Source organism: Oncorhynchus gorbuscha, linkage group LG07 (assembly GCF_021184085.1).
Source record: "Oncorhynchus gorbuscha isolate QuinsamMale2020 ecotype Even-year linkage group LG07, OgorEven_v1.0, whole genome shotgun sequence".
NCBI lineage: Eukaryota > Metazoa > Chordata > Actinopteri > Salmoniformes > Salmonidae > Oncorhynchus > Oncorhynchus gorbuscha.
Window position 1 is genome coordinate 72,328,706 of NC_060179.1, and position 27,872 is coordinate 72,356,577.

At 41.8% G+C, this 27,872-nt stretch overlaps 2 protein-coding genes across 4 annotated transcripts in view; one reads left to right on the top strand and one right to left on the bottom strand.

Moving 5' to 3' along the window:
* The window catches only part of LOC124040320 (proteasome activator complex subunit 4B-like), a 75,631-nt gene extending 72,732 nt beyond the window's left edge, over positions 1–2,899 (bottom strand). For both annotated transcript variants that reach the window (XM_046357416.1, XM_046357415.1), the window contains exon 1: positions 2,128–2,899. In XM_046357416.1, the coding sequence (XP_046213372.1) occupies positions 2,128–2,324 (197 nt within the window). In that variant the 5' untranslated portion in view covers positions 2,325–2,899. The remainder of the gene's footprint in view (positions 1–2,127) is intronic.
* A 13,140-nt stretch (positions 2,900–16,039) lies between these two features.
* Positions 16,040–27,872, top strand: part of wdr27 (WD repeat domain 27) — a 161,863-nt gene continuing 150,030 nt past the window's right edge. For both annotated transcript variants that reach the window (XM_046357417.1, XM_046357418.1), the window contains exons 1-10: positions 16,040–16,132; positions 16,492–16,693; positions 18,795–18,936; positions 19,130–19,254; positions 19,737–19,850; positions 20,106–20,157; positions 20,248–20,318; positions 20,502–20,628; positions 21,354–21,447; positions 27,019–27,101. In XM_046357417.1, coding sequence (XP_046213373.1) covers positions 16,520–16,693; positions 18,795–18,936; positions 19,130–19,254; positions 19,737–19,850; positions 20,106–20,157; positions 20,248–20,318; positions 20,502–20,628; positions 21,354–21,447; positions 27,019–27,101 — 982 coding nt within the window. In that variant the 5' untranslated portion in view covers positions 16,040–16,132; positions 16,492–16,519. The remainder of the gene's footprint in view (positions 16,133–16,491; positions 16,694–18,794; positions 18,937–19,129; positions 19,255–19,736; positions 19,851–20,105; positions 20,158–20,247; positions 20,319–20,501; positions 20,629–21,353; positions 21,448–27,018; positions 27,102–27,872) is intronic.

Sequence of the window (27,872 nt, forward strand, 5' to 3'; positions counted from 1 at the left end):
ACTGTATGATAGCTAGCAAATTAATTAGCTAACTAACGTTAGCCTGCCTAGCTGGAACTTCTTGAAGGAAAATGTTATTTCCACAATTTCCTAAAGATAAAAAGTAAAATGTTTTTGTTTGGTTGTTTTGGTTGTTTTGTTCGGTTGTGCCGTCATGTGCATTAGTAGCACAATTTCTAACTTATTGCATTTGTTTTTACCTATCCTTGAATGTTCATTTCTCCATTGATGTTAAGTTCACTGACTTTTCTTAGCGGATGTACAATTGTCGCAAAATGGATTATGGGAAGTTTCAGGCCCGAGTGAACACAATTGTACACTCGCAACGCCGACCAAAAACGAGGGCTGAGGGGCTTACGTTGTAAAATTCCTTAGCTTGGCTAATAATTTGGACCGCCTTCCAAGATGGCGACGGGGATTCCCCCAAGGGCATAAAGCGAGGGTAAGTGAACAAGGGTGTGTCTTATGCGTTTGGACCGCAACCATAGCAAAGGGTCTGAACACTTATGTAAATAAGGTATTTTTCTTATTTTGTATAAACTTGCAAAAAAATCTAAACTTGTTTTCGTTTTGTCATTAAGAGGTATTGTGTGTAGATTAGCAAGATATTATATCAGTATATATTTTTTATCAATTTTAGAATAAGGCCGTAAACTTTCAAATGCACTGTATGTGTCACCAAATACCTCAGAAAACCACACAGAATTTAAGTGTGACTGCATGTCATTAAAGGACTGGCAGTGATAAGGCTATATGTGAACAGTGAGTGTGAAAGCAAACATTGAACAATTAGTGAGCCCTGAGCTAGGGACTACGGTAATTTGGGAAGCCTACTTGTGTTGTGTAGTTATGACCAGTAGCTGAATGCCATGTGACAGCAAACCTGAACTCCCAACTGGAAAATAATATTGATTATATTTAGGAATGTTTGGGGAAATTAAGAAAAGCTTGTTTCTCTTTCTGAGATTGTATGGTTTTGTAATCTCTAATCAATACAGCTAGCTAAATCATGGGACTCTGATGGAAAACCATCAACACATATATACAATCTAATGGGACAACTCAAGAAACATATTTATTTAAATCAAGGCTGTTGTGATCACTTGCTAAGACTTCACGTGCTTCTGATACAGTCAGTGACTATGCCTGCCTGGCCAATTTAGCCAGCCTAAGTGAAGGCATGGTTTGTTAAAAGGGATTTGGGCAATAGGGTCATGTCAGTGACATTGGGCAAAATCGTTTTGCATAGCCCGGTGTCCCGGGTGAGTGGACATTTCACTTTGGACCAATGAAATGGTCTCAATTGAGTAAACCCCGCCTAGCCGAGCAATGTAAAACAAACTCGCTCAGTGTCAAGTAGCTAACTAGCTGGGCCATTAGGGAACATGGCAACTGATGTTAGAAATATAAAGTAATGACTCTGTGGCAAGTTACCGGTAGTACAATCAACTAGGTAAGACCACAAGTATGTTTACAAACAAGATGCTTAGGGAGTATTAGCCAAGTTAGTTAGCAAGCGTCATATTCTAATGACACAGCAATTGGTAGCATGGCGTTGCTTATGGCCGCTGCTAACGTGAATCATATCGTGATTTATGACATGGCATTAGTTATGTTGCTTGACATTTTAATGTTTACTCTCTGCTGCATGGCTATGTTAGCATTCTTAAACGTTTGAGCACAAAACACATCTAGCTAGCTACCTCACGTAAGAGCTTGTTTCTTGGCCTGGCTAATCCTGCTAGCTAGCTAAATCCACAACCGCCCGCCCAGTCAGTGATGCCAACACCGATCAAATAGTTAGCTAGCTACCGGTGGGCAGCCCACTCGCCCCAACGTAAAACGAGCCTTCGCTAGCTATTGGCAGCTTCTAAACACTATTTGGCAAAAGCAAATGTAGTATGTAGCTAGCGGCCCAAATTAACTTAGAGTAGATGAATGATTAACTTTGTTCTTCTACATCTGCATTGCTTTGTTTTGGGTTTTAGGCTGGGTTTATGTATAAGCACTGACATCTGCTGATGCAAAATGGACTTTATAAATACATTTGATTGATTAACTAGTTATCTAAAGTAGCTATCTAGAAAGCCAGACAACTGAACTGGGTTAGCTAACGTTAGCACTTACGTGGAAAGTTTCCTTGTCCAAAACAAGACACCCGGCCATATCTCTCGAAGCTGGACAGCCCGGCCCAAGTTTCCTTTGATTTTACCCAAAAGGTCATTGGATTCCTCGTCTAATATATCCGCGTATGGAAGAAGTTTGTTGTAGACGATGTCTTTTTGAGGGACAAATCCTAATTTCTCCGACACGTCTTCTTTCATATTACAATTTCCCAAATGTTGGTTGTGTTCTCTTCGTTGCTTGACAAGATAATGTAGTTCACTACCGTTGGCTCGTAGTATATCAGCTAGAGCTTCGGATGATCAGTTTGTATCCTTCTGTGTAACTTCGTGATAACGTTAGCTTGCTAGCTACAACATCTTAATGTTTCCTTTGTAACACCATGCTAGCTAAATATCACACTTGGTCATTGATATGGCTACACAAAAATGTAAATATCCGATATGCTTTCTTGAAAGAGTGCGTTAGCACTTAAAATGGGTTCCTTCTCATTTAGCTAGCTACTTATAGCCATCTGACTACTTTCAAGGTTTCTAAACCAGACACCCATCCCACGCAATCGGCTCCTCCCCTACAGTCATTTTCGCAAGATACAATAATTAGATGTTTCTTCTTCTTCTTTGGGATTGGGTTGCCGGATCGTAAGGTGCATACACCGCCACTTACTGTACTGGAATGTGAGTCCATTCACGGTCAAACTACATTCAATTATTTGTGATACGTCGCCATTTAAAAAAAACAATCTCAAGCAAAGTCGATTAAACCATTTTTTTTCTTCTTCTATGGGTTTAATGGCGAACTACACATTGACAAAAAACGAAAACTTCCTTAATCTCCATATCTCCCTTCTCAGGTTCTATGACCAAGGTCCTAGGCTAGGAATGGTCCGACTTGTGACAAAACTGTGCAACTCCTCCACTGAGCAGTGGCGGTCTAGACCATTTCAATTTGGGGCCAGTTGTACTGTTAATAAGAGGGGCCAGTTACGTTATTGTTGTCATATCGTTTTCTTCACTGCATTGCAGGCATTAAGCAGGCAAAATACCATGTTCATAATCATTCAACAATGTATTTGCATTTTCTGTCTAATAACGGATATAAAAAAAGAACGATAGCAAAATTGAGTTATGTAAAAATGATTTCATACTCTACATTTAGGGGGGCCACAAGGGGGTCCAAAATTGTTGTCACAGGGGCACTGCTGCCTTTTTTTAAATTTAGTTTATTTAGTAAATATTTTATGAACTATATTTTCATAAAACTGCATTGTTGGTTAAGGGCTTGTAAAGTAAGCATGTCATGTTGAGGTTGTACCTGTTGTGTTAGGCGCGTGTGACAAATACAATTTGATTGGATGACTTGAAATGTCACGTCAACTGCTTGTATTCAAGGGAGAGAGATGCATAGCCATCTCGAGACAACTCCGATATAAACACTTTTTTTCTCAAAGTTCCCGGGATGTTACGTGTCCTACTTATATCAGTACACTAATAACACCTTAAACATTACAACACTTACAAAAATTTGATCAAATAAACCTCCCGTAGCAAAAAAAAAACAATTTGTTTGTTGACCAGATTCGGAACACTCATGGATTTCCATACAAAAAGTCATTGCTTGTTGCCGAAACAACGAAAAATCGCCACCTGCTGGAGGGAGAGATTTTCTGCCGAGTTGGGCCTCTCTTCCTCTCTGCTACGACCAAAGACAGTATAGTATGAAGATAGGGTAAAACTGCTTCTGCAATAGAAATCCCAGATCACACTTGTTGGCTAGCTAAACTCATCGGTTCTAATAGTAGTCTATTTCCGAACTCCTTCGAGTGTTTTCGACACAACTTAAATTGTGTCAGTTTGTCACATTCACGAGGTAAACATAATAACATGTTCAACTACTGACGACATTGGCTCGAATCTAGGTTGTGCATTTAGATTTCGAGAAAAAACAAAGGAATCATTTTTCACTTCCCACAATGACTTCTCAAACCCCAGTCAGCCTTGTCTGTTTTGCAAGCAATCACGAAAGTCTCGCAATGTTGCGTCTCTGGGTTTAGAAACTCTGCTACAACCCATAACTACGGAAGTGCAGAGAGGACAAATTAATACTCATGTCGAGATCACAACTTATTTATATCATGATCACAACATAACAAAAGTTGTTTTTGTCGAGATCACGAGATAAATTCTATAAATACGAGCGGTCGTGTTGATACAGCGCTGTCGACTTTCACGCACTGGCCGTGAGACATGCATTTGACCTTCTTCTTCTCACGTTCAGACGCAACAAGCCAGGGCCAAACATTTTTTGACAACCTATATTGTGATAATATCTTTGTTTTCTCTATAGCCCATTAAAATGCATTCTAACGTTTACAGACAGTTCCAAAGTACAAATGTCACACAGTGGCGGAATAAATTCAAGTCCACAAATAAAATATTGCATGCAACAAAACAGTTACATGACCTACACAGCATGGTCAAATGCAAGTTTGAAGTTAGTTGGCAAAGCTAATTTCACCATTGGTTTGCTCAAGTTATAATAACATCCTTACTAAAATGTTTTCCAAAGCAGCACGATTAAAATAGCCTAATGGGAAATACAAAAGAAATGCACTTCAACTTGGACATGTTGTAGGCTAACTATAGGAAGAAACCTCTGGAATACTGATGTTAACCTGTGGTAACCCCAAGATGTGCATTAAAACAGACTCTGAGCACATTAAGTATCGATTCAGGATCACAGAGAGTTTAGTTTAGTTTATTCATTCGACTATTCTAAAAAACAACCACACATAAAACTTGAAAAAAAAAAACATACACACACACAAGTAAAATCATTGAGTATAACACACATTAAAGTCCGGGACTTATTTCCATTGTGGTCGTCTTGAGACAAGATGGCTAGGCAAGATCGGAACACGGTTACACATGGTATAGCAGCGAGATAAAGAGTTACTGGTGCGGCCTCCGCTATCAGCACCGCCAGTTGGACAGCGCCTCTCTCAACGAGCACATTCACACTGACTCGTCACAATAATATATGCAATTTAGAATAAACCTGTGCAGAATATATGCCCACAGTCCAGACAAGATAAATAGTTAAGTATTACCATCTTGCTGCAAAGATGGAAGCAAACATGAAATAAACTGAGCTAAAACAATAAATTAATAATGAACATGGTACACAAATTGTAAGCATATAGATCATCTTATGGCAAAGATGAAAACAGAAACCATTTAAATAACAACATTAAGTATATGCCTAGTCTATTACAATGGCAATTTAATAACGCCATAAACAATTCAGTCAAATCAATCTGTGTGTGTACAAAGAGAACAACATGTTGACTCACCCTACTTGTAGAGGAATGCCATCCTGTCTGTCATGCTGGCAAAATGGTCAATGACTTTGTCATACAGTACTCCGCTGGGCTTAAGTTCATGCAGCACACATGTTTCCATTGCCATGTTAGCCAAATGTGTGAGTCTCTCTTGTCCACAGCTATTGCGTAGGTAGGATTGAATTATTTTCAGGCAGGAAAATGACCTTTCAGCAGATGTACTTGTAACAGGGATGGTGAGCATCAGTTTCAGGAGCTTGGGTAAAGTGGTGTACAGGTCATATTATTGCAGCAGCTCACCTGGTGGTTTGTGGAAGGAGGCATCAGCATAGGGTACCTGCAGCTATTCTTTCAACCACTGGTTGTCAAAGAAAGGGCACATCTGGAACAGCTGTGTGAGTACTTTGTCAAGAAACCCCTCTTGCTTTGAGTACTCGGAAAATGACCCATGATCAAGAACATGGAAGAAGTCGATGCAAACCTCTTAACATGAACTCTTTCAGTTTCTACTTCAGAGCACTACTCTGGGCAATTTAATCTTTATCACAGTAATGATCCGATCAAAAGCTATGTCCAATAATCTCTGGCCTTTGTGCACAGCATGCACTGCTCTACTTTTGAAGTTCCAAGGAGTGGCACAGCCTCTCGGTACCTGAATGGTATTGTCAACATCAGTAAGCATGACTGTGTTTTTGCATGACCGGGTAAAGAAGTTATGAAAATTGTCAATAGATGCAACAAAAAAAACAATGCATTTTGAATATTGTTTGTCCCCTGTACTAAAACTAAGTTTAGTTTGTGGGCATAACAATGAATGAACAGGGCATATTAACAATGGGTTTTCACGAACACCTAAACCCCACGTCACTGCTCACTAATGCAGCTTGCCCCACTGTAAGTCTGGCAGATGAGTTTGGCTGCTGGGTTGTATTTGCTGATAGTTTCCATTACAACAGTGCTAATCACCTCTTAGTTTTTGTCTGCGCTCATAAAAAAAAGGCATCTCTCACATATACACCCTTATCATATCTGTTGTGTTATCCACCTGGACTGCTATGAAGGGTGCTGAACTGATCTCACTGTCAATTTGACTTTGTATCACATCTGTGATGCTCTGAATGATGTCATTCTGTATGGTGTTTGACATACCTGTAAATATGCTGCTTGTCCCAAGGTGTTCAGGCAAGGCTGTATCGAACTCTGCAAATGCATTGACAAGTTCCCAAACGAGAGCCTTGTTGACCCGGACTCGACCAAAGAGCTTTAGTTTCAGGCTCGCTAGAATGTGTTTTTATTTTATTTTCATATAGGTGAAGGGACCTACCCAGGTTAGAAAGATTTTGCTGCACCAAGACCATTCAGAGTTGAGCTCGCTCTTCTCAGCTCAATGCTGATTGGCTATTATTTTCTGATTATTTTTATCAAGGGAAGCCAAAACGCTAGCTGGTTTCCCTTGCGATTGAATTCAATGCCAGGGGTGGCAACATCATGTTATACTCTTTTTGAACTGACATCATCAGGTACATGGGCTACACATACGCTACTGAGACAGAGAGGATCTGTTTCCTTCGCTTTGATGATTTCTCTGTTGAGATATAGATTCAACCTGGCCACTTGCGAATTGAATGAAAATGATGAAACAGAGATAGACGAAAAATAAATTATATGCTGTATATACTGATCAAAAATATAAACGCAACATGTAAAGTGTTGGTCCAACTGAAATAAAAGATCCCAGAAATGTTTCATATCCACAAAAAGCGTATTTCTCAAAATGTCTGTGCACAAATTAGTTTACATCCCTGTTAGTGAACATTTTTCCTTTGCCAAGATAATCCATCTACCTGACAGGTGTGGCATATCAAGAAGCTGATTAAACAGTATGATCATGACACAGGTGCACCTGGTGCTGGGGACAATTAAATTCCACTCTAAAATATGCAGTTTTGTCACACAACACAATGCTACAATGTCTCACGTTTTGAAGTAGAGTGCATGCTAACTGCAGGAATGTCCACAAGAGCTGTTACCAGATAATTTCATGTTAATTTCACTAGTATAAGCCGCCTCCAATGTATTTTTAGAGAATTTGGCAGTACATCCAACCAGTCTCACAACTGCAGACTATGTGTAACCACGCCAGACCAGGACCTCCGCATCTGACTTCTTCACCTGAGGGATTGTTTGGGGGGGGGTTCCTTATATGAGCTGTAACTCAGCCTAAAACCCAAAACAGCAAGCAATGCAGATGTAGAAGCACGGTGGCAGTCCTCTTCTGGCTGTGCCGGGTGGAGATTATAACAGAACATGGCCAAGATGTTCAAATGTTCATAGATGACCAGCAGGGTCAGATAATAATAATCACAGTGGTTGTAGAGGGTGCAACAGGTCAGCGTCTCAAGAGTAAATGTCAGTTGGCTTTTCATAGCCGATCATTCAGAGTATAGCTGTCTCTAGAGAGTTGAAAACATCAGGCCTGGGACAAGGTAGCATGTCCAGTGAACAGGTCAGGGATCCATAGCTGCAGGCAGAACAGTTGAAACTGGAGCTGCAGCACCACCAGGTGGACTGGGGACAGCAAAGAGTCATCAGGCCAGGTAGTCCTGAGGCAAGGTCCTAGGGCTCCGGTCCTCCGAGAGAGGGAGAGAAAGAAGAGAGAGAGAGAGAGAGGTTAAATTCAGACTGACCCTAGCCCCCGACACAAACTATTGCAGCATAAATACTGGAGGCTGAGACAGGAGGGGTCGGGAGATACTGTGGCCCCATCCGACGATACCCGGACAGGGCCAAACAGGCAGGACATAACCCCACCCACTTTACCAAAGCACAGCCCCCACTAGGGGGATATCTTCAACCACCAACCTACTATCCTGAGACAAGGCCGAGTATAGCCCACTAAGATCTCCCCCACGGCCAACCCAGACAGGAATATCACGTCAGTGACTCAACCCACTCAAGTAATAGGTAATATAGTAATAGGGTTTGAGGCAGAGAATCCCAGTGGAGAGAGGAGAACCGGCTAGACAGAGACAGCAAGGGTGGTTCGTTGCTCCAGTTTCTTTCCGTTCACTTTCACACTCCTGGGCCAGACTACACTCAATCATAGGAACTACTGATGAGATGAGTCTTCAATAAAGACTTAAAGTTGAGACAGAGTCTGCGTCTCTCACATGGATAGGCAGACCTTTCCATAAAAATTGAGCTATAGGAGAAAGACCTGCCTCCAGCTGTTTGCTTAGAAATTCTAGAGACAGTAAGGAGGCCTGCGTCTTGTGACCGTAGCGAATGTGTAGGTATGTACGGCAGGACCAGATCGGAAAGATAGGTAGGAGCAAGCCCATGTAATGCTTTGTAGGCTAGCAGTAAAACCTTGAAATCAGACCTAGCCTTAACAGGAAGCCAGTGTAGAACGGCCAGCACTGGAGTAATATGATTTTTAAAAATGCAAGATTCTAGCAGCCATGTTCAGCACTAACTGAAGATGATTTAGTGCTTTATCCAGATAGCCGGAAAGTAGAGCATTGCAGTAGTCTAATTTAGAAGAGACAAAAGCATGGGTTAATTTTTCTGCATCATTTTTGGACAGAAAGTTTCTGATTTTTGAAATGTTGTGTAGATGGAAAAAAGCTGTCCTTGAAACAGTCTTGATATATTTGTCAAAAGAGAGAGTAGTGTCCAGAGTAACGCAGAGTTCCTTGACAGTTTTATTTTAGACAACTGTACAACCATCAAGATTAATTGCCAGATTTAACAGAAGATCTCTTTGTTTCTTGGGACCTAGAACTAGCATCTCGGTTTTGTCTGAGTTCAAAAGTAGAACATTTGCTGCCATCCACTTCCTTTTGTCTGAAACACAGGCTTCCAGGGAGGGCAATTTTGTATATCAGTGAAAGTTAACATTATGTTTCCGAATGACATCACCAAGAGGTAAAATATAGAGTGAAAACAATAGTGGTCCTAAAATGGAGCCTTGAGGAACACCGGAGTTTACAGTTGATTTGTCAGAGGACAAACCATCTACAGAGACAAGCTGATGTCTTTCCGACAGATAAGATCCAAACCAAGCCAGAACTTGTCCGTGTAGACCATTTTGGGTTTCCAATCTCTCAAAAAGAATGTGGTGATTGATGGCATCAAAAGAAGCACTAAGGTCTAGGAGCACAAGGACAGATGCAGAGCCTCGGTCCGACGCCATTAGAAGGTAATTTACCACCTTCACAAGTGCAGTCTCAGTGCTATGATGGGGTCTAAAACCAGACTGAAGCGTTTCGTATACATTGTTTGTCTTCAGGAAGGCAGTGAGATGCTGCGCAACAGCTTTTTAAAAAATGTTTGAGAGGAATGGGAGATTCGATATAGGCCGATGGTTTTTAAAATATTTTCTGGGTCAAGGCTTGGCTTCTTCAAGAGAGGCTTTATTGCTGCCACTTTTAGTGAGTTTGGTACACATCCGGTGGATAGAGAGATGTTTATTATGATCAACATAGGAGGGCCAAGCACAGGAAGCAAATCTTTCAGTAGTTTAGTTAGAATAGGGTCAAGTATGCAGCTTGAAGGTTTAGAGGCCTTGACTATTTTCATCAAGAGATATAGAATTATAGATAGAGATATAGATATAGAATTAAAAAACTTGAGCGTCTCCCTTGATCCTAGGTCCTGGCAATGTTGTGCAGACTTAGGACAACTGAGCTTTGGAAAAATATGCAGATTTAAAGAGTCCGTCATTTGCTTTCTAATGATCATGATCTTTTTGTCAAAGAAGTTCATGAATGTATCACTGCTGATGTGAAAGCCATCATCTCTTGGTGAATGCTGCTTTTTAGTTAGCTTTGCAACAGTATCAAAAATACATTTGGGATTGTTCTTATTTTCCTCAATTAAGTTGGTAAAATGGAATGATCAAGCAGCAGTGAGGGCTCTTCGATACTACACGGTACTGTCTTTCCAAGCTAGTCGGGAGAATTCCAGTTTGGTGTAGCTCCATTTCCGTTCAAATTGTCTGGAAGCTTGCTTCATGGCTCGGGTATTGTCTGTATACCAGGGAGCTAGTTTCTTATGACAATTGTTTTTTGTTTTTAGGGGTGCGACTGCGTCTAGGGTATTACGCAAGGTCAAATTGAGTTCCTCAGTTAGGTGGTTAACTGATTTTTGTCCTCTGACGTCCTTGGGTAGGTGGAGGGAGTCTGGAAGTCATCTAGGAATCTTTGGGTTCTCCGGGAATTTTGATGATCGTTGGTTGGGGTCTGAGCAGATTATTTGTTGGTTTGTGTCAAAAAGGTTTGTGTCCTTACCTTGAAAGAAGTCTATGGACAAGGAGACTGCAATCTATGATTTGATTTGGTTACCCACGGCCATCAACCATAACATTGTTATTATTACTTTATTATTATTTCCTGAATAAAGTGTCAAACCACCAAAAGAATAAGTTGAAAACAATATTTGCATACTTTAGATTTCATTCCTGAAAATCTAAAAGTTACAAAGTTGTCGAATTTTGAGTGTTCGTTTAATGTTCAAAGCAGCCTGAAGACACCTGAGCTGTTTTTGGTTTTGTTGTTGTTGTTTTTTTTACCCTGGTCATAGACCTAAGCCTGTCAAAATAAAACACTAACATTTTCCTGGGGGAGGACGCCTAGACTCTCCATCTAGCAGTTGGGCCAGGGGGCAATTAAATTCACATAGCAAATCTCACTCCAAGCTTTCTTCAAAAGTATGCTACAACTGTTTAAAAAAAGGTTTCCAAAAGGGTTCTTCGGCAGTCCCCATAGGAGAACCCTTCTTGGTTCCAGGTAGAACTATTTTGGGTTCCATGTAGAACCCTATGTGGAAAGGGTTCTACGTGTACCTCAAAAGGGTTCTACCTTGAACTAAAAAGGGCTCTTCAAAGTGTTCTCCTATGGGGACAGCTGAAGAACCCCTTTAGGCTCTAGATATCACCGTTTTTTTCTAAGAGGGTAGGTAGTATTTTTAGCTAGCTAGCTAGCTTGTTATCTATGCTGGTTCTTAGCTTCTGTAACTGATATGTATATAATTGTAAGGGACACTTCATGTTTTATGCATCATACTTAAATTTACAGAGTGAGTTATCTCCATTCCTGACAGGCTGATTAGATTCAATTTCAGCCTCAGAGCTTAATCAGATTCCCTAACAGCCTCAGAGGCTGGTAAGTCAGGATTCTGTCTTGTAGACTGTTTCACAGGTAAGGCTCCTTGCAAGCAGATTAGTAGTAAGTGCATTATGTATATGATCAATAGTTTGTGCGCTCTATTCCTAGTGCACTGATCAGATTCAATAGCAGCCTCAATGGCTGATAAGTCAGGATGCTGCCTTGTAGGCTGTCTGCAAGGAGTCTTATATATGAAACAGCTTACAAGGCAGTATCCTGATGTATCAGCCTCTGAGGCGGCTATTGAATCTGATCAGTCTGCTAGGAATAGATCTCAACCCCTGGATCAGATATGCGTCTGCCTATAAAGCACTTTGACTGCTAATATGCTTGAAAGGAGCCTTGCTCATGAAACAGCCTACAAGGCAGCATAATGACTTATCAGCCTCTAAGAACTATAATTCAATACCTTCAGAGGAATCTGTTAGCAGAAAAAGTATTTTATTAAAGGTCCAATGCTTTAAAAAAAATCTCAATATCAAATCATTTCTGGGTAACAATTGAGTGCCAGGAATAGAGCTCAACCACTCTGGATCATTTGCATCAGCCTTAAAGGCCTATGAAACAGCCTACAAGGCAGAATCCTGATCTGTCAGCCTCTGAGGCTACTAGCAAATCTGATCAAGCTCTGAGGCTGAAATGGAATCTGATCGGCTGTCAGGAATGGAGCTTTACATTTAAATCAGCGGAGGCTGCTGAGGGGAGGACTGTTCATAATAATGGCCAGAATGGAGTGAATGGAATGGTATCAAACACACGGTTTCATGTGTTTAATACCATTCTATTCCAGCCATTATTATGAGCCATCCTCCCATCAACAGCCTCCACTGATTCAAATATTATACACATATCAGTTACAAAGCTAACAACCAGCATAGATAACAAGCATGCTAACAAGACTACCTAGCTAGCTCACAAGAAGACAAGTTAGCTGCGTTGTCCCTTGCATGCGATTGGCTGTGGTCTTGGGGGCGGCTCGCAGCTTGGGAGACAGAACTTCATGTCAGGGATCTTTCAGGGCTTAAATGTCCCACGAGCGCATTGCGATCACAGGGTTCCTTGAGGTGGTTATCGTGCATCTGTACAAATGAATGGATGATGCATGCTACTTTTGATGATCATGATCTCGACAAAACAACTTCTGTTATGTGGTGATGAAGAGAAAATGGTTGTGTGATCTCGACAAGATATACACCTATTTTTCTCCACATGTCCTTTCTGGACTTCTGTACATAACAGTATCGTATCAGTAAAATGCTTATCCTCCTAGTTTTTTTATCCAGATAAATTCTGCTCCCTCGTCAGATGTACTCCCTACATGTTTTTTGGAGGCAATTTTTAAGAGAAAAGAGAAAATCCCTAACATACCACATCATATGTTACAATGAAGATAATTTTATATGATCCCATGATCATGACATTTGGGTGAAATGTTGTCTTTCTGCTGGGAACAATTTAATGCGGGATCAGGATTTTGACAACACAGCATCATTTTGATTAAATATTTAGAAAAACTGGGCCCTGGACTTTATTTGTCACGTGCGCCGAAACAACAGGTGTAAACCTTACAGTGAAATGCTTACTTACAGGCTCTAACCAATGGTGCCAAAAAAAGGTATGTGTGAGTGTGTGTGTGTGTAGGTAAGTTAAGAAATAAAATAACAGTAGAAAGACATTTAAAAAAGAGTAGCAAGGCTATATACAGATACCTGTTATTCAGGCTTACTGAGGTAGTATGTACATGTAGGTATCGTTAGAGTGACTGTGCATATATGATGAACAGAGAGTAGCAGAAGCGTAAAAGGAGGGGTTGGCGGGTGGTGGGACACAATGCAGATAGCCCGGTTAGCCAATGTGCGGGAGCACTGGTTGGTCGGGCCAATTTAAGTAGTATGTACATGAATGTATACTTAAAGTGACTAAGCATATAAGATAAACAGAGAGTAGCAACAGCGTAAAAGAGGGGTTGGGGGGAGGAACACAATGCAAATAGTCCGGGTAACCACTTGGTTACCTGTTCAGGAGTCTTATGGCTTGGGGGTAAAAACTGTTGAGAAGCCTTTTTATCCAAGACTTGGCACTCCGGAACCGATTGCCATGTGGTAGTAGAGAGAACAGTCTATGACTGGGGTGGCTGGGTCTTTGACAATTTGTAGGGCCTTCCTCTGACACCGCCTGGTGTAGAGGTCCTGGATGACAGGCAGCTTTGCCCCAGTGATGTACTGGGCAGTACGCACTACCCTCTGAAGTGCCTTGTGGTCTGAGGCCGAGCAATTGGTGCCAGGCAGTGATGCAACCGGTCAGGATGCTCTCGATGTTGCAGCTGAGCTGTAGTCAATGAACAGCATTCTCACATAGGTGTTCCTTTTGTCCAGGTGTTTGAAGCATGTTGGTAATACAGACTCAATCAGAGACATGTTGAAAATGTCAGTGAAGACACCTGCCAGTTGGTCAGCCCATGCCCGGAGCACACGTCCTGGTAATTAGTCGGGCCCCGCAGCCTTGTGTATGTTGACCTGTTTAAAGGTCTTACTCACGTCGTCTATGGAGAGCGTGATCATACAGTCGTCCGGAATAGCTGATGCTCTGATGCATGCCTCAGTGTTTCTTGCCTCGAAATGAGCATAGAAGTGATTTAGCTTGTCTGGTAGGCTTGTGTCACTGGGCAGCTTGCGGCTGTGCTTCCCTTTGTAGTCTGTAATAGTTTGCAAGCCCTGCCACGTGCGATGAGTGTCGGAGCCGGTGTAGTATGATTTAATCTTAGCCCTTTATTGACGCTTTGCCTATTTGATGGTTCGTCGCAGGGCATAGCGGGTTTTCTTGTAAGCTTCCGGGTTAGAGTTCCGTACAATGAAAGCGGCAGCTTTACCCTTTAGCTCAGTGCGAATGTTGCCTGAAATCCATGGCTTCTGGTTGGGGTATATAGGTATAGTCACTGTGGGGACGACGTCCTCAATGCACTTATTGATAAAGTCAGTGACGGATGTGGTGTATTCCTCAATGTCATCGGAAGAATCAGGGAACATGTTTCAGTCTGTGATAGCAAAGCAGTCCTGTAGTTTAGCTTCTGCTTCATCTACAAACAGGATCACATTAAATCCCCTTAAGATTTTTTTCTGAGCACTGCCTAGGGATATTCCTATCACATTGGCGTATTGCTATGTTAAGGACAGGTCTCGGTCCGATTGAATGATGACATGAACACTAGGTAGCTACAACAAAAGCATACAGTATTTTGAGCACTAGGTACAACTATGTGTACAACAGACATGTATTTTTAGGCTATGAATTGGACTTGGTTAAAAACAGCTTGAGAATTATTATAAAAAGCAAATATCATTCCATATTGTCAACTGCATCATTGATAGCTGAATATCCCCAACCTGTCCCAGCAGCGTCGTTTATGGTGTTTGTACCTGTGGGCATAAATATGTGTGTGTGAGTGTCAGTGTAAGTGTGTGTGAATGTATGGATAGAGACCTATGAGTGTGCATGGGTGGGCACTGGGCAGCCATTGATTGATTAGCTGTTCAGCAGTCTTATTGCTAGGAGATAAGCCTGTTGGTCTGAGACCTGATGCCAGACGGTAGTGGAGAGAACAGTCCATGGCTGGGGTGGCTAAAGTCTTAGGCAATTTTATGGGCCTTGCTCAGACAATGCCTGGTCTAATTTTTTATTTTTAAGAACAGGGATTGTGGGTTTATTGCCAATGATCAGCTATTATCAACTGGGACCCTGGATCAACGATGCTTCGGCTAGATAACACAACCACAAAGTCAAAATATGTCTATATTGTAAAAAATAAGGAAAACAAAATGTGATTTTTTTTGTCTTAATTTAAGGTCAAGGTTAGGCATAGTCTTAACAGTGTGATTAAGGATAAGGTTAACGTTTGATTTAAAATCAGATTTTAAGACCATACATTTTAGAAATGGGCAGGGTTTATGAGTTAATTAGTGACGACTGAGCAATAGGGTTTAAGTGCCTTGGTTAAGGGCACTTCAACAGAAATCTCACTTAGTCAGCTTTGGGATTCGAACTAGCCATTATTCAGTTACGAGCCAAACGCTCTAAATGCTACCTGCCACCCCACAACACCGGTCAATCACAACTCCTTCTCCTCGTGCTATCGAGCGAGGACAGTTACGTTTAGATTGTGACCAATATTATACGTTATTTCTCCTCGCCAATTGACATAATTAGAAGGTTTGGCTGTTGACGTTGCGTTAGCCAGCATACAACAGTTGTGACCCGGCCATTCACGATCCAAGCTCTCTGAAAACCATGCACATGACAACAGTATCATCTGGCGGTAGGTGCAAGTACTACAACACATGTGAAAGGGGAAACCTGAGCGTCTGCTGTTGTTGTCCCTGGTATCCAGGCAACCCTCCAGAATACTTTTGGACCCATATTGCAGGCTGTTGGTTGGTCTAGAAGGGTGTAGTGAGGAATTTGCTATATTTAGCTAGAGATACAATTAACCTGCATTTATTTTAAGGTAGGTGACTATCTATGTAGCAGAATATATTCTACTGTTAGAATACGACTGTTGCCTAAAGTATTTAGCTAACGTCAGTTTGCAGGACATGTGCTCTGTTACCCATCTAGCTAGTTGGCTAACTTTAGCTAGCTGGGTAATCCTTACCACAGATCACATATAGATCTTAGCTATTACCTACTGGAAATACTGTCGGTGAGTGACCGTACACAGTGCAGCTACTGCAACAAATATAGCGATAAATAATATTTTAGCTGCTCCGATTTGGGTTATCAATATGGTTTTAGTGGGTTATTAGCCTAACTAGATATCCATTTATTTCAATTGATTATATGATTTCTTTATTTTGCTGTTTTCAGAGTAACTACATAGCTAGAAACGATCACCATGGATGGTTGTGAGGAAGGCAGCGGGACCAACAGACTGGTGGTGGAAAAGCTATCCTTGTCCTGTGATAGACTGCTATCTCACCTACAGCTGGCCTGCTGTCCCTCTCACTGTGCCTCACCACTACAAGGCAAGGACCTGTTCATACACTGCCTCCTGGACACAGAGCTGAAGGTCAGTTGGAAACGGATGTTAGCCGAAAGGATGTTCTGTTTTATCTCCCAACCCCAATCCACACACACACACACACACACACACACACACACACACACACACACACACACACACACTTATTCAAGGTCACATCAGGAGAAGATGGCATCTAAGATGTGATATTATAAAAGTACCTATATGCCCTCCTCAGTAGCTTCCCACCGTTAAATACATGCATTCGGAAAGTATTCAGACCACTTGACTTTTTCCACATTTTGTTATGTTACTGCGTTATTTTAAAATTGATTAAATTATATTTTTTCCTCATCTACACACAATACCCCATAATGATGATGCAAAAACAGGTTTAGAAATACCTTATTTACATATATATTCAGACATTTTGCTACGAGACTCAAAATTGAGCTCAGGTACATCCTGTTTCCATTGATCATCCTTGAGATGTTTCTACATCTTGATTGGAGTCCACCTGTGGTAAATTAAATTGATTGGAGATGATTTGGAAAGGCACACACACTGTCTATACAATGTCCCTGTCACGTAGAGTAGGCCAGAAGGCTAAACTGGATAACCTAACCTCTATAAAAATAAAAAATAAATATGGCGGAACCGCAAAAGTTCTTCTGTGCAAAGGTGTTTATTTACAAGTGATTCCGGAACAAAAAAACAACAGTACTGCCATCAACGTCTACCTTATGGGGCAGCTTAAAAACAATGCTGCCCCATCCACAGCTCAATCCAAAACAAAAACCTCCCCATGACTGAAAGAGAGGCTCCTTTTGTAGGGCTAGCCCCTCCCCTCAGAACAATTAACTCTAATTAATTAATCAATTAACAAAACAACCTACATTTTCCATGAACTACACATACTAAAGGATATACATTGCAACACGGTTTTAAACAATATCACAACATAACATTTACAACATTACATCACTACTGACAATATCTTTCAATATGCCCATATGCATTACTGAGCCATTTGGGACAGGCACTATAAAGCCAACCCAATTCCCTTAGCTCAGGTCCTTTTCCAGCATACCCGGAAGCTACAGAGATGGAGAGAGAGGAACAGAACAAACAAACAATGCGCTCATCCACAACATTGATAAGTATAATAATTATTGTATCTCTCAAATATGAACACTGACAGGTGTGAAATGCATGCACCAAGACAGAAGTTAATTTGTGTGTCGACCCACATTGTTAACTTATCTTATAATGGCGCAGGGAGGAGTGAAGAGTATGTGTGTGCGTTAAAGAACCAAATGCTGCCCGCGGCCAGTGACGGACTTCTCCGTCACAGTCCCACAGTTGACAGTGCATGTCAGAGCAAAAACCAAGCCATGAGGTCAAAGGAATTGTCCGTTGAGCTCCGAGACAGGATTGTGTTGAGGCAGAGATCTGGGGAAGGGTACCAAAAAAATGTATGCAGCATTGAAGGTCCCTAAGAGCACAGTGACCTCCATCATTCTTTAATGGAAGAAGTTTGGAACCACCAAGACTCTTCCTAGATCTAGCCAATCGGGGGAGAAGGGCCTTGGTCAGGGAGGTGACCAAGAACCCGATGGTAACTTTGACAGAGCTCCAGAGGTCCTCTGTGGAGATGGGAGAACCTTCCAGAAGCACTCCACCAATCAGGCCTTTATTGTTGTGGCCAGATGGAAGCCACTCCTTAGTAAAAGGCACATGACAGCCTTCTTGGAGTTTGCCAAAAATCAAGGCTATGGGTGGCTACTTTGAAGAATCTCAAATATAAAATATATTTTGATTTGTTTAACACTTTTTTGGTTACTACATTATTCCATATTTGTTATTTCATAGTTTTGATATCTTCAATATTATTGTACAATGTAGATCATAAAATGAAGAAAAACCCTAGAATGAGTAGGTGTGTTCAAACTTTTGACCGGTACTGTATATGACGTAGTACGCCGTTTTTGGGGCCCACTTTTTGCTCATGAGCGCTACTTTCAGAACTACTGACTATAAATTATACAAAAGTACTGGAGAATTTCTTTAAAGTGTAAAGAAATCTGCCTGTTCAATCATTGCATCACTTGGCTCCACCACACTCCAATGCATCTCCTCCCCTCTGCAGGCCCTGCGACTGACTGGTCACCATGGAGACATCTCTGCCATGGTGTTTGGGACAGGTAGAGACCCTCTCCTGCTCTGCTCTGCCTCTGCAGATTATGTCATAATCTGGGACATCCAGCGCTGCTACAGGAGAACTAGGGAGGGTGAGAATTTTTGCTTCATAGCTGTATGAACAGTAAAACAACAATACATTTAAATTCAGTGGCAACAACAATACATTTAAATTCAGTGGCAACATTTTATATACTGGTAAGGCCTCATTTACTCACTCAATTAATCAATGTACAATGCTATATAGTACAATTATTGAAATACTAAAAGCATAGATGTTTTCAGGGATAGTTGCGTCTGGTACAGTTATTGGGACACTACTGGGCAAGGTAGTCCATCTGTCATTTTGTCCCTGTGATGAGCGAGTGGCTGCATGCTCAGGGGCGAAAGTATACATACTCAACTCCAATGTAAGTACAGCATGCTGAATGTGTACTCTACCCCTCAAATTCATCCTTTATAACAACCCTAACCCTAATTCTTGTAAGATAATGACAAATGAATGGACAATAAAGTTGGACAATAAAGTTATCTTATCTTCTATTGCATATACTGTTTGTTTGACTGACCTCCAGATAGAGGATGTGCTGTCTGTTTGACTTACCTCCAGATAGAGGATGTGCTGTCTGTTTGACTGACCTCCAGATAGAGGATGTGTTGTCTATTTGACTGACCTCCAGATAGAGGATGTGTTGTCTGTTTGACTTTACCTCCAGATAGAGGATGTGCTGTCTGTTTGACTGACCTCCAGATAGAGGATGTGTTGTCTATTTGACTGACCTCCAGATAGAGGATGTGTTGTCTGTTTGACTTTACCTCCAGATAGAGGATGTGCTGTCTGTTTGACTGACCTCCAGATAGAGGATGTGTTGTCTATTTGACTGACCTCCAGATAGAGGAAGTGTTGTCTGTGCTGGCTGGCCACCTGGGACCTTTGACAGCAGCTGAGTTCTGTCCATGGGACAAAGACATCTTGGTGTCCATATCAGAAGACCGCACGTTTAAGGTACAGTCATGTTATTCACTAACCAGTGAAATCACTTGGCTTCAGTTGTTTTGCTTGAAGTTGTTTCTGCGTCCCTTATCAATGTGTACGCTACACTGTAGCTTTCTAAGTACAAATGAAATGACTAGCTACTAAGTCAGCTGTAGCTTGCATCATTTCACATGTGCGATCATCTGTTTATTGCTCCAAGAGAGACTGTTGTCCATAGGAACAGGTTTTAAACATTTACTTATTGATCATTTCTCTTTTCGAAAGGTTTGGGGATTAAAAATGGAACAGATTCTCTATCAGTCTGCTGTATTGTCAGGTATGTGAACAGTGGATACACCAGTTTACAGTCCATTTGGTTTGATATTTAGTAAATAATAACTCTCTGTCCACACCCTCTGTCCTCCAGCATCTCCACTACTCAGTATGTTGTTCTTGGAGAAGAGCAGGCAGCTTGTCACTGGTTCTGCTGATGGACAGGTTGGTCACACACACACACACACACACACACACACACACACACACACACACACACACACACACACACACACACACACACACACACACACACACACACACACACACACACACACACACACACACACACACACACACACACACACACACACACACAGTAAATCTGGGATTTCCCATTGTTTCCAGGTGTGGAGCCTCACTCTTCCTGAGGACCACAGATGTCATTTGGTGACCAAATTGGACCTTCACAAGGTGCAGCAACGACACCAAAGACACCTGGACACAGTGGCCCCACAGACTGGTGGTGTACTAGGTAAGAAGAGATAGTAAAGTAGTTATGGACATGATTTGTTTGTTTCCTGTGATGTGTTTTAGCCATATGCCTCCCAGCCAAAGACACATTTTCATTTTCACATAACGTTTGGAACATGAACTTGAACTTATTTCCCACTTTTTCTCTCACATAATGAGTAAAATAAAATGTAAACTTGAAAGTGTTTTTCCTAACACTAGATGGAATCAGAACACTGAGTTATGTTCTGTAGGAGGTTTGGGGTTATATAGTAATATGCAGTGTCTAACTGTCCATCCAATAACTCAATAGCATTTTTTGCTACATTTCATAAAGACTCTATCATGGACACTCTTACTGACAGTTGTGGCTGCTCTGCGTGATATATTGTTGTCTCTACCTTCTTGCCCTTTATGCTGTTGTCTGTGCTCCAATGTTGTTTGTACCATGTTTTGTGTTGCTACCATGCTGTGTTGTCATGTGTTGCTGCCATGCTATGTTGTTTTCTTAGATCTCTCTTTATGTAGTGTTGTCTTGTCTCTCTCTTCGTGATGTGTGTTTTGTCCTATATTTTTATTTGATTAGTTTTATTTTGAATTCCAGCCCCCCGTCCCCACAGGAGTCCTTTTGCGTTTTTGTAGGCCGTCATTGTAAATAATAATTTGTTCTTAACTGACTTGCCTAGTTAAATAAAGGTCAAATAAAATAATAAATGACCGTAAGCCACCTCTTGTGTTACATTCCAGGAATCACTCCAGACCCAGTGGAGACGGCAAAGCCAGTCCTCAGAATGTGTGCTCATCACAGGCGGCTACCTGACATTGATCATAGGCAGCAGAGGTAAAATGGGTTTCTCTCCAGGGTCCATGTGCTGTAGATAAAAGGGGTTAATGCAACACATTTCCTAATTTATCACTTGACACATCACGTGTTTAACCCATTGTCACAGTCAATTTTAGCAGATGTTTGATGCCTTTCTAGTTTATATCAGTGTTTCTAAACCTTTTTCGATTACTGTACCACCAAGTACATCTTGCTCTGCTCGGACTTCCCCTGAAATACCTCTCATGTGAAGTGCCCCTTCATCTGTATCCATCAAATGCTTTGAAAGGCTGATCATATCTCAAACCAACACCATTATCCCAGACACCCAGGACCCACTCCAATTCGCATACGGCTCCAACAAATCCACTGACGACGCAATCTCTATTGCACGCCACAATGCCCTTTCTCACCTGGACAAAAAGAACACCTACGTGAGAATGCTGTTCATTGACTACAGCTCAGCATTCAACACCATAGTGCAACCCAAGCTCATCACCAAGCTAAGTATGCTGGTACTGGACACCTCCCTCTGCAACTGGATTCTGGACTTCCTGAAGAGCCACCCCCAGATGGTGAGGGTAGGCAACAACTCATCCGCTACACTGACCCTCAACACGAGTGCCCCTCAGGTTTGCGTGCTTAGTCCCCTCCTGTTATCCCTGTTAACCAACGACTGCGTGATCGCGCACAACTCCAACACCATCATTAATTTTGCAGACGACACGACAGTGATAGGACTGATCACCTACAACGATGAGACAGCCTACAGGGAGCAGGTCAGATACACTGCCAGGACAACAACCTCTTCCTCAACTTGAGCAAGACAAAGGAGCTGAACTACAGGAAGCGTGAACTAGGAAACAGCGGCCGCCACCATCCACATCGACAGGGCTGTAGTGGAGCAGGTCACTAACAACCTATTGTGGTCCACACACACACCAACACGGTTGTGAAGAGGGCACGACAACGTCTCTTCCCCATCAGGAGGCTAAAAAGATGGGCCCTTAGATTCTCAAAACCTTCTACAGCTGCACCATTGAGAGCATCTTGATTGGCTGCATCGCCGCTTGGTATGGCATCTGATCGCAGGGCTCTACATAGGGTAATGCGTACAGTGCAGTACATCCGAGCTCCCTATCATCCAGGACCTCTATACCAGGCGGTGTCAGACGAAGGCCCTAAAAATTGTCAGCCACCCAAGTCATAGCCTATTCTCTCTGCTACCGCAAGGCAAGTCTGGAACCAACAGGACCCTGAACAGCTTCTAACCTCAAGCCATAAGACTGCTAAATAGTTAGTTAAATAGTTAACCAATAACTACCTGGACCATCTGCAATGACCATTGACTCTTTTGTCTCATCACATACGCTACTGTTACTGTTTATTATCTATCCTGTTGCGTAGTGACTTTATCCCTACAAGTATGCTACAGTACCAGTCAAACGTTTGGACACATCTACTCATTCAAGAGTTTTTCTTTATTTGTACTATTTTCTACATTGTAGAATAATAGTGAAGACATCAACACTATGAAATAGCACATGGAATCATGTAGTAACCAAAAAAGTGTTAAACAAATCAAAATAATATATATTTCTATATTTGAGATTCTTCAAAGTAGTAACCCTTAGCCTTGATGACAGCTTTGCACATTCTTGTCATTCTCTCAACCAGCTTCATGAGTTAGTCCCCGGGAATGCATTTCAATTAACAGGTGTGCCTTGTTAAAAGTAAATTTGAGAATGTCTTTCCTTCTTAATGTGTTTGAGCCAATCAGTTGTTTTGTGGCAAGGTAGGTGTGGTATACAGAAAATAGCCCTATTTAGTAAAATACCAAGTCCATATTATGGCAAGAACAGCTCCATTAAGCAAAGAGAAATGACAGTCAATCCGGAAAAGTTCAAGAATTTTTAACGTTTCTTCAAGTGCAGTCGCAAAACCCATCAAGCGCTATGATGAAACTGGCTCTCATGAGGACCGCCACAGGAAAGGAAGACCCAGGTTTACCTCTGCTGCAGAGAACATGTTCATTAGAGTTACCAGCCTCAGAAATTGTAGCCCAAATAAATGCTTCACAGAGTTCAAGTAACAGACACATCTCAACATCAACTGTTCAGAGGAGACTGTGTGAATCAGGCCTTCATGGTTGAATTGCTGCAAAGAAAACACTACTAAAGGACACCAATAAGAAGAGACTTGCTTGGGCCAAGAAACAAGAGCAATGGACATTAGACCGGTGGAAATCTGTCCTTTGGTCTGATGAGTCCAAATGTTTGATTTTTGGTTCTAACTGCTGTGTCTTTGTGAGACACAGAGTAGGTTAACGGATGATCTCCGCACGTGTGGTCCCCACCATGAAGCATGGAGGAGGAGGAAGTGTGATTGTGTGGGGGTGCTTTGCTGGTGACACTGTCTGTGATTTATTTTGATTTCAAGGCACACTTAACCAGCATGGCTACCACAGCATTCTGTAGTGATATGCCATCCCATCCCATCTGGTTTGCGCTTAGTGGGACTATCATTTGTTTTTCAACAGGACAATGACACAATACACACCTCCAGGCTTTGTAAGGGCTATTTGAATGAGTAGGTGTGTGTCCAAACTTTTGACTGCTACTGTACATATCTACCAACTTACCTCGTACCCCTGCACAATGAATCGGTTTCTGTGTGTATATATCATTACTCAATGTGTATTTATTCTTTGTGTTATTATTTTTCTATAACTTCTCTTTTTTCCTCTTTGCATTGTTGGGAATAGCCCATAATCATTTCACTGTTAGTCTACACCTGTTGTTTACGAAGCATGTGACAAATATTTGATTTGATTTGATTAGACTTTACTAGTAGGCCTATGGTCTAATGATTCTTTTCAAGTACCCCTGTGGATAGGCCAAGTACCTCTGGTTGGGAACCACTGGTCTTTATTACAGTCTACTAGGCCTGTTTCCCCAGGTCATGTAGAGAGTGCTTGATTCGTCATTATTTCCACAGACCAGGAGTTTTGAGTGATCCAGGAAAATATGATATCATAAATGTAAATATATAACGTCGCCATTTACATTTCTCCAGCATTGCAGGTGTTCATGTCTTTATTGGTAGTGACTAACAGGGTATGTTGGGGTGTCAGAGTGGTGTTTCCACAGCGATAGCAGGACACTTGCTATTAAAGGCTAGTTAAAGTGCCGTTAACAGTCTCAGGCTGTCCAATCAGCACTTGTTGCCATAGTGAAGTACTGTAGACACTATGCAAAGCCTGGGATGCACAAGGGGTGCACGTGCAGCTGTAGGCCATAGGGTGACTGGGTGATTAGTATAGAATGGTCAGGATTCTCAGGGCACAAGACTCTGACTTTGATATGTCCATCACAAGGAGTCTTAGAGTAGGCATCAAAGCTATGCAGTGTGTCACAACAGAAGCCGGGTCCCAGATTGGTTTGTGCTATATAGCCAACTCATAACCATCTGTACAGCTAACTCATGAAGGCATGACAGTGACCATAGGAGGTGACAATCTGAGACCAGGCTACCATATCAGTATATACAAATAAATGTTTTAGCAGTTATAGAGACACAACTTGTATCACAGACTTATAGGCCTAGTCAATCATGGTTTGTTATTTCCTACTACAGTACAAGTTTATTTGTCAAGTCGAGACAAGGCATGGATTTCACTACTAAAACTAAACAGTGGACTATGTTGGACACGATCGTTGTTGGTTGAAGAGCCTCCTCTCCCTCTTCCTGTCTCCTCTCCTCTGCCACCCTGTCTTATTTATTCTACAGCGTGAGATGGCTATAGTTCCCTGGTTTCTACCTTATGATGTACATACAGTACCTTCGGAAAATATTCAGACCCCTTGACTTTTTCCATATTTTGTAACGTTACAGCCTTATTCAAAAATGTATTACGTTTTTTCCCCTCATCACTCTACACACAATACCCCATAATGACAAAGCAAAAACATGTTTTTATACATTTTTACAAATTTATTACAAATAAAAAAACTGAAATATCACATTTACGTAAGTATTCAGAGCTTTTACTCAGTACTTTGTTGAAGCACTTTTAGCAGCGATTACAGCATCAAGTCTTCTTGGGTATGACTCTACAAGCTTGGCACACCAGTATTTGGGGAGTTTTCCCCCATTTTTCTCTGCAGATCCTCTCAAGCTCTGTCAGGTTGGATGGGGAGCGTTGCTGCACTGCTATTTTCAGGTTTTATCGACCCAGAGAATTTTGTTTCTCATGGTCTGAGAGTCTTAAGGTGTCTTTTGGCAAACTCCAAGTGGGTTGTCATGTGCCTTTTACTGAGGAGTGGCTCTGTCTGTCTGGCCAGTCTACTATAAAGGCCTGGTTGGTGGAGTGTTGCAGAGATGGTTGTCCTTCTGTAAGGAACTTTGGAGCTCTGTCAGAGTGACCATCGGGTTCTTGGTCACCTCCCTGAACAAGGCCCTTCTCCCCGATTGCTCAGTTTGGACTGGGCGGCTAGCTCTAGGAAGAGTCTTGGTGGTTCCAGACTTCTTCCATTTAAGAATGATGGAGGCCACTGTGTTCTTGGGGATCTTCTATGCTGCAGACATTTTTTGGTAGCCTTCCCCAAATCGGTGCCTCGACACAATCCTGTCTCGGAGCTCTACGGACAATCCCCTCGGCCTCATGGCTTGGTTTTTGCTCTGACATGCACTGTCAACTATGGGACCTTATATAGACAGGTGTGTGCCTTTCCAAATCATGTCCAATCAATTGAATTTACCACAGGTGGACTCCAATCATCTCAAGGATGATTAATGGAAACAGGATGAACTTGAGCTCAATTTCGAGTCTCATAGCAAAGGGTCTAAATACTTATGTAAATATGGTACTTCTGTTTTTTATATTTTATACATAAACTGTTTTTGTTTCATTATTATGTGGTATTGTGTGTAGATTGCTGACTTTTTAATTTATTTAATCCATTTTAGAATAAGGCAGTAATGTAACAAAATGTGGAAAAAGTCAATGGGTCTGAATACTTTCTGAAGGCTCTGTATGCAGCATTAAACCAGGGGGAAATTCAGCCTTGGCTTGGATCAAACACAATGCTCCCAGTTGGTTGTGTGTGTGTGGGCCTTGCCATCTCACCAGTTGCCGGCCACACTGTCTTTCTTTAGTGTGGGGTTACATTGTCATCTCTTCTTTAGTGTGGGGTTATACTGTCATCTCCTCTTTTGTGTGGGGTTACATTGTCATCTCCTCTTTAGTGTGGGTTTACATTGTCTTCTCCTCTTTAGTGTGGGGTTACATTGTCATTTCCTCTTTAGTGTGGGGTTACATTGTCTTCTCCTCTTTAGTGTGGGGTTACATTGTCTTCTCCTCTGTAGTGTGGGGTTACATTAAAGAGAAGACAATTGACTGAATCAAAGGAATAATGTGTTAACAGCGTTTTCCACATGGTTCTCTTCCTGTGCCCCTCTGCTGTGTGTGTGTGTATCAGTGTTTTTCCATATGGTTATCTTCCTGTGCCCCTCTGCTGTGTGTGTGTGTATCAGTGTTTTTCCATATGGCATAAGGTTCTCTCCCTATGCCACCTGTATTGATAACAGCTGGGTGTGGATGGGAAGCTCTGATGGCCTCTACCTGGTTGACCTGGGCACCTCTGAGCTCCACATGACACTACTTTTCAGAGGTATGCTACTGCCCTCTGTGTGTGTGTGTGTGTGTGTGTGTGTGTGTGTGTGTTTCTGTGTGTGTGTGAGAGAGAATGAATGATGTGTCGATCTTGTGGGGAAAGGGGAAGAACAGCTTGAAAGATGAATAAGAATAACACCATGCACTGTATACTGTACATGAGTTATGACAGTATTTGTATTTATTATGGGATCCAGTATAGTGTGTCTCACTGACATATGCCCATGTGTATGATAGGTGTGTGTGTGTGTGTCTCACTGACATAGACCATGTGTATGATAAGAGTTAGTGGAGGTGTGTGTGTGTGGTGTGTGTGTGTGTGTGTGTGTGTGTGTGTGTGTGTGTGTGTGTGTGTGTGTGTGTGTGTGTGTTTCACCGATATAGACCATGTGTATGATAAGAGTTAGTGGAGATGTGTGTGTGTGTGTGTTTCACCGACATATGCCCATGTGTATGATAGGTGTGTGTGTGTCTCACCGACATAGACCAAGTGTATGATAGGTGTGTGTGTCTCACCGATATAGACCATGTGTATGATAAGAGTTAGTGGAGATGTGTGTGTGTGTGTGTGTGTGTTTCACCGACATATGCCCATGTGTATGATAAGAGTTAGTGGAGATAGGTGTGTGTGTGTGTGTGTGTGTGTTTCACTGACACAGACCATGTGTATGATAAGAGTTAGTGGAGATGTGTGTGTGTTTCACCGACATATGCCCATGTGTATAATAAGAGTTAGTGGAGATGTGTGTGTGTGTGTTTCACCGACATA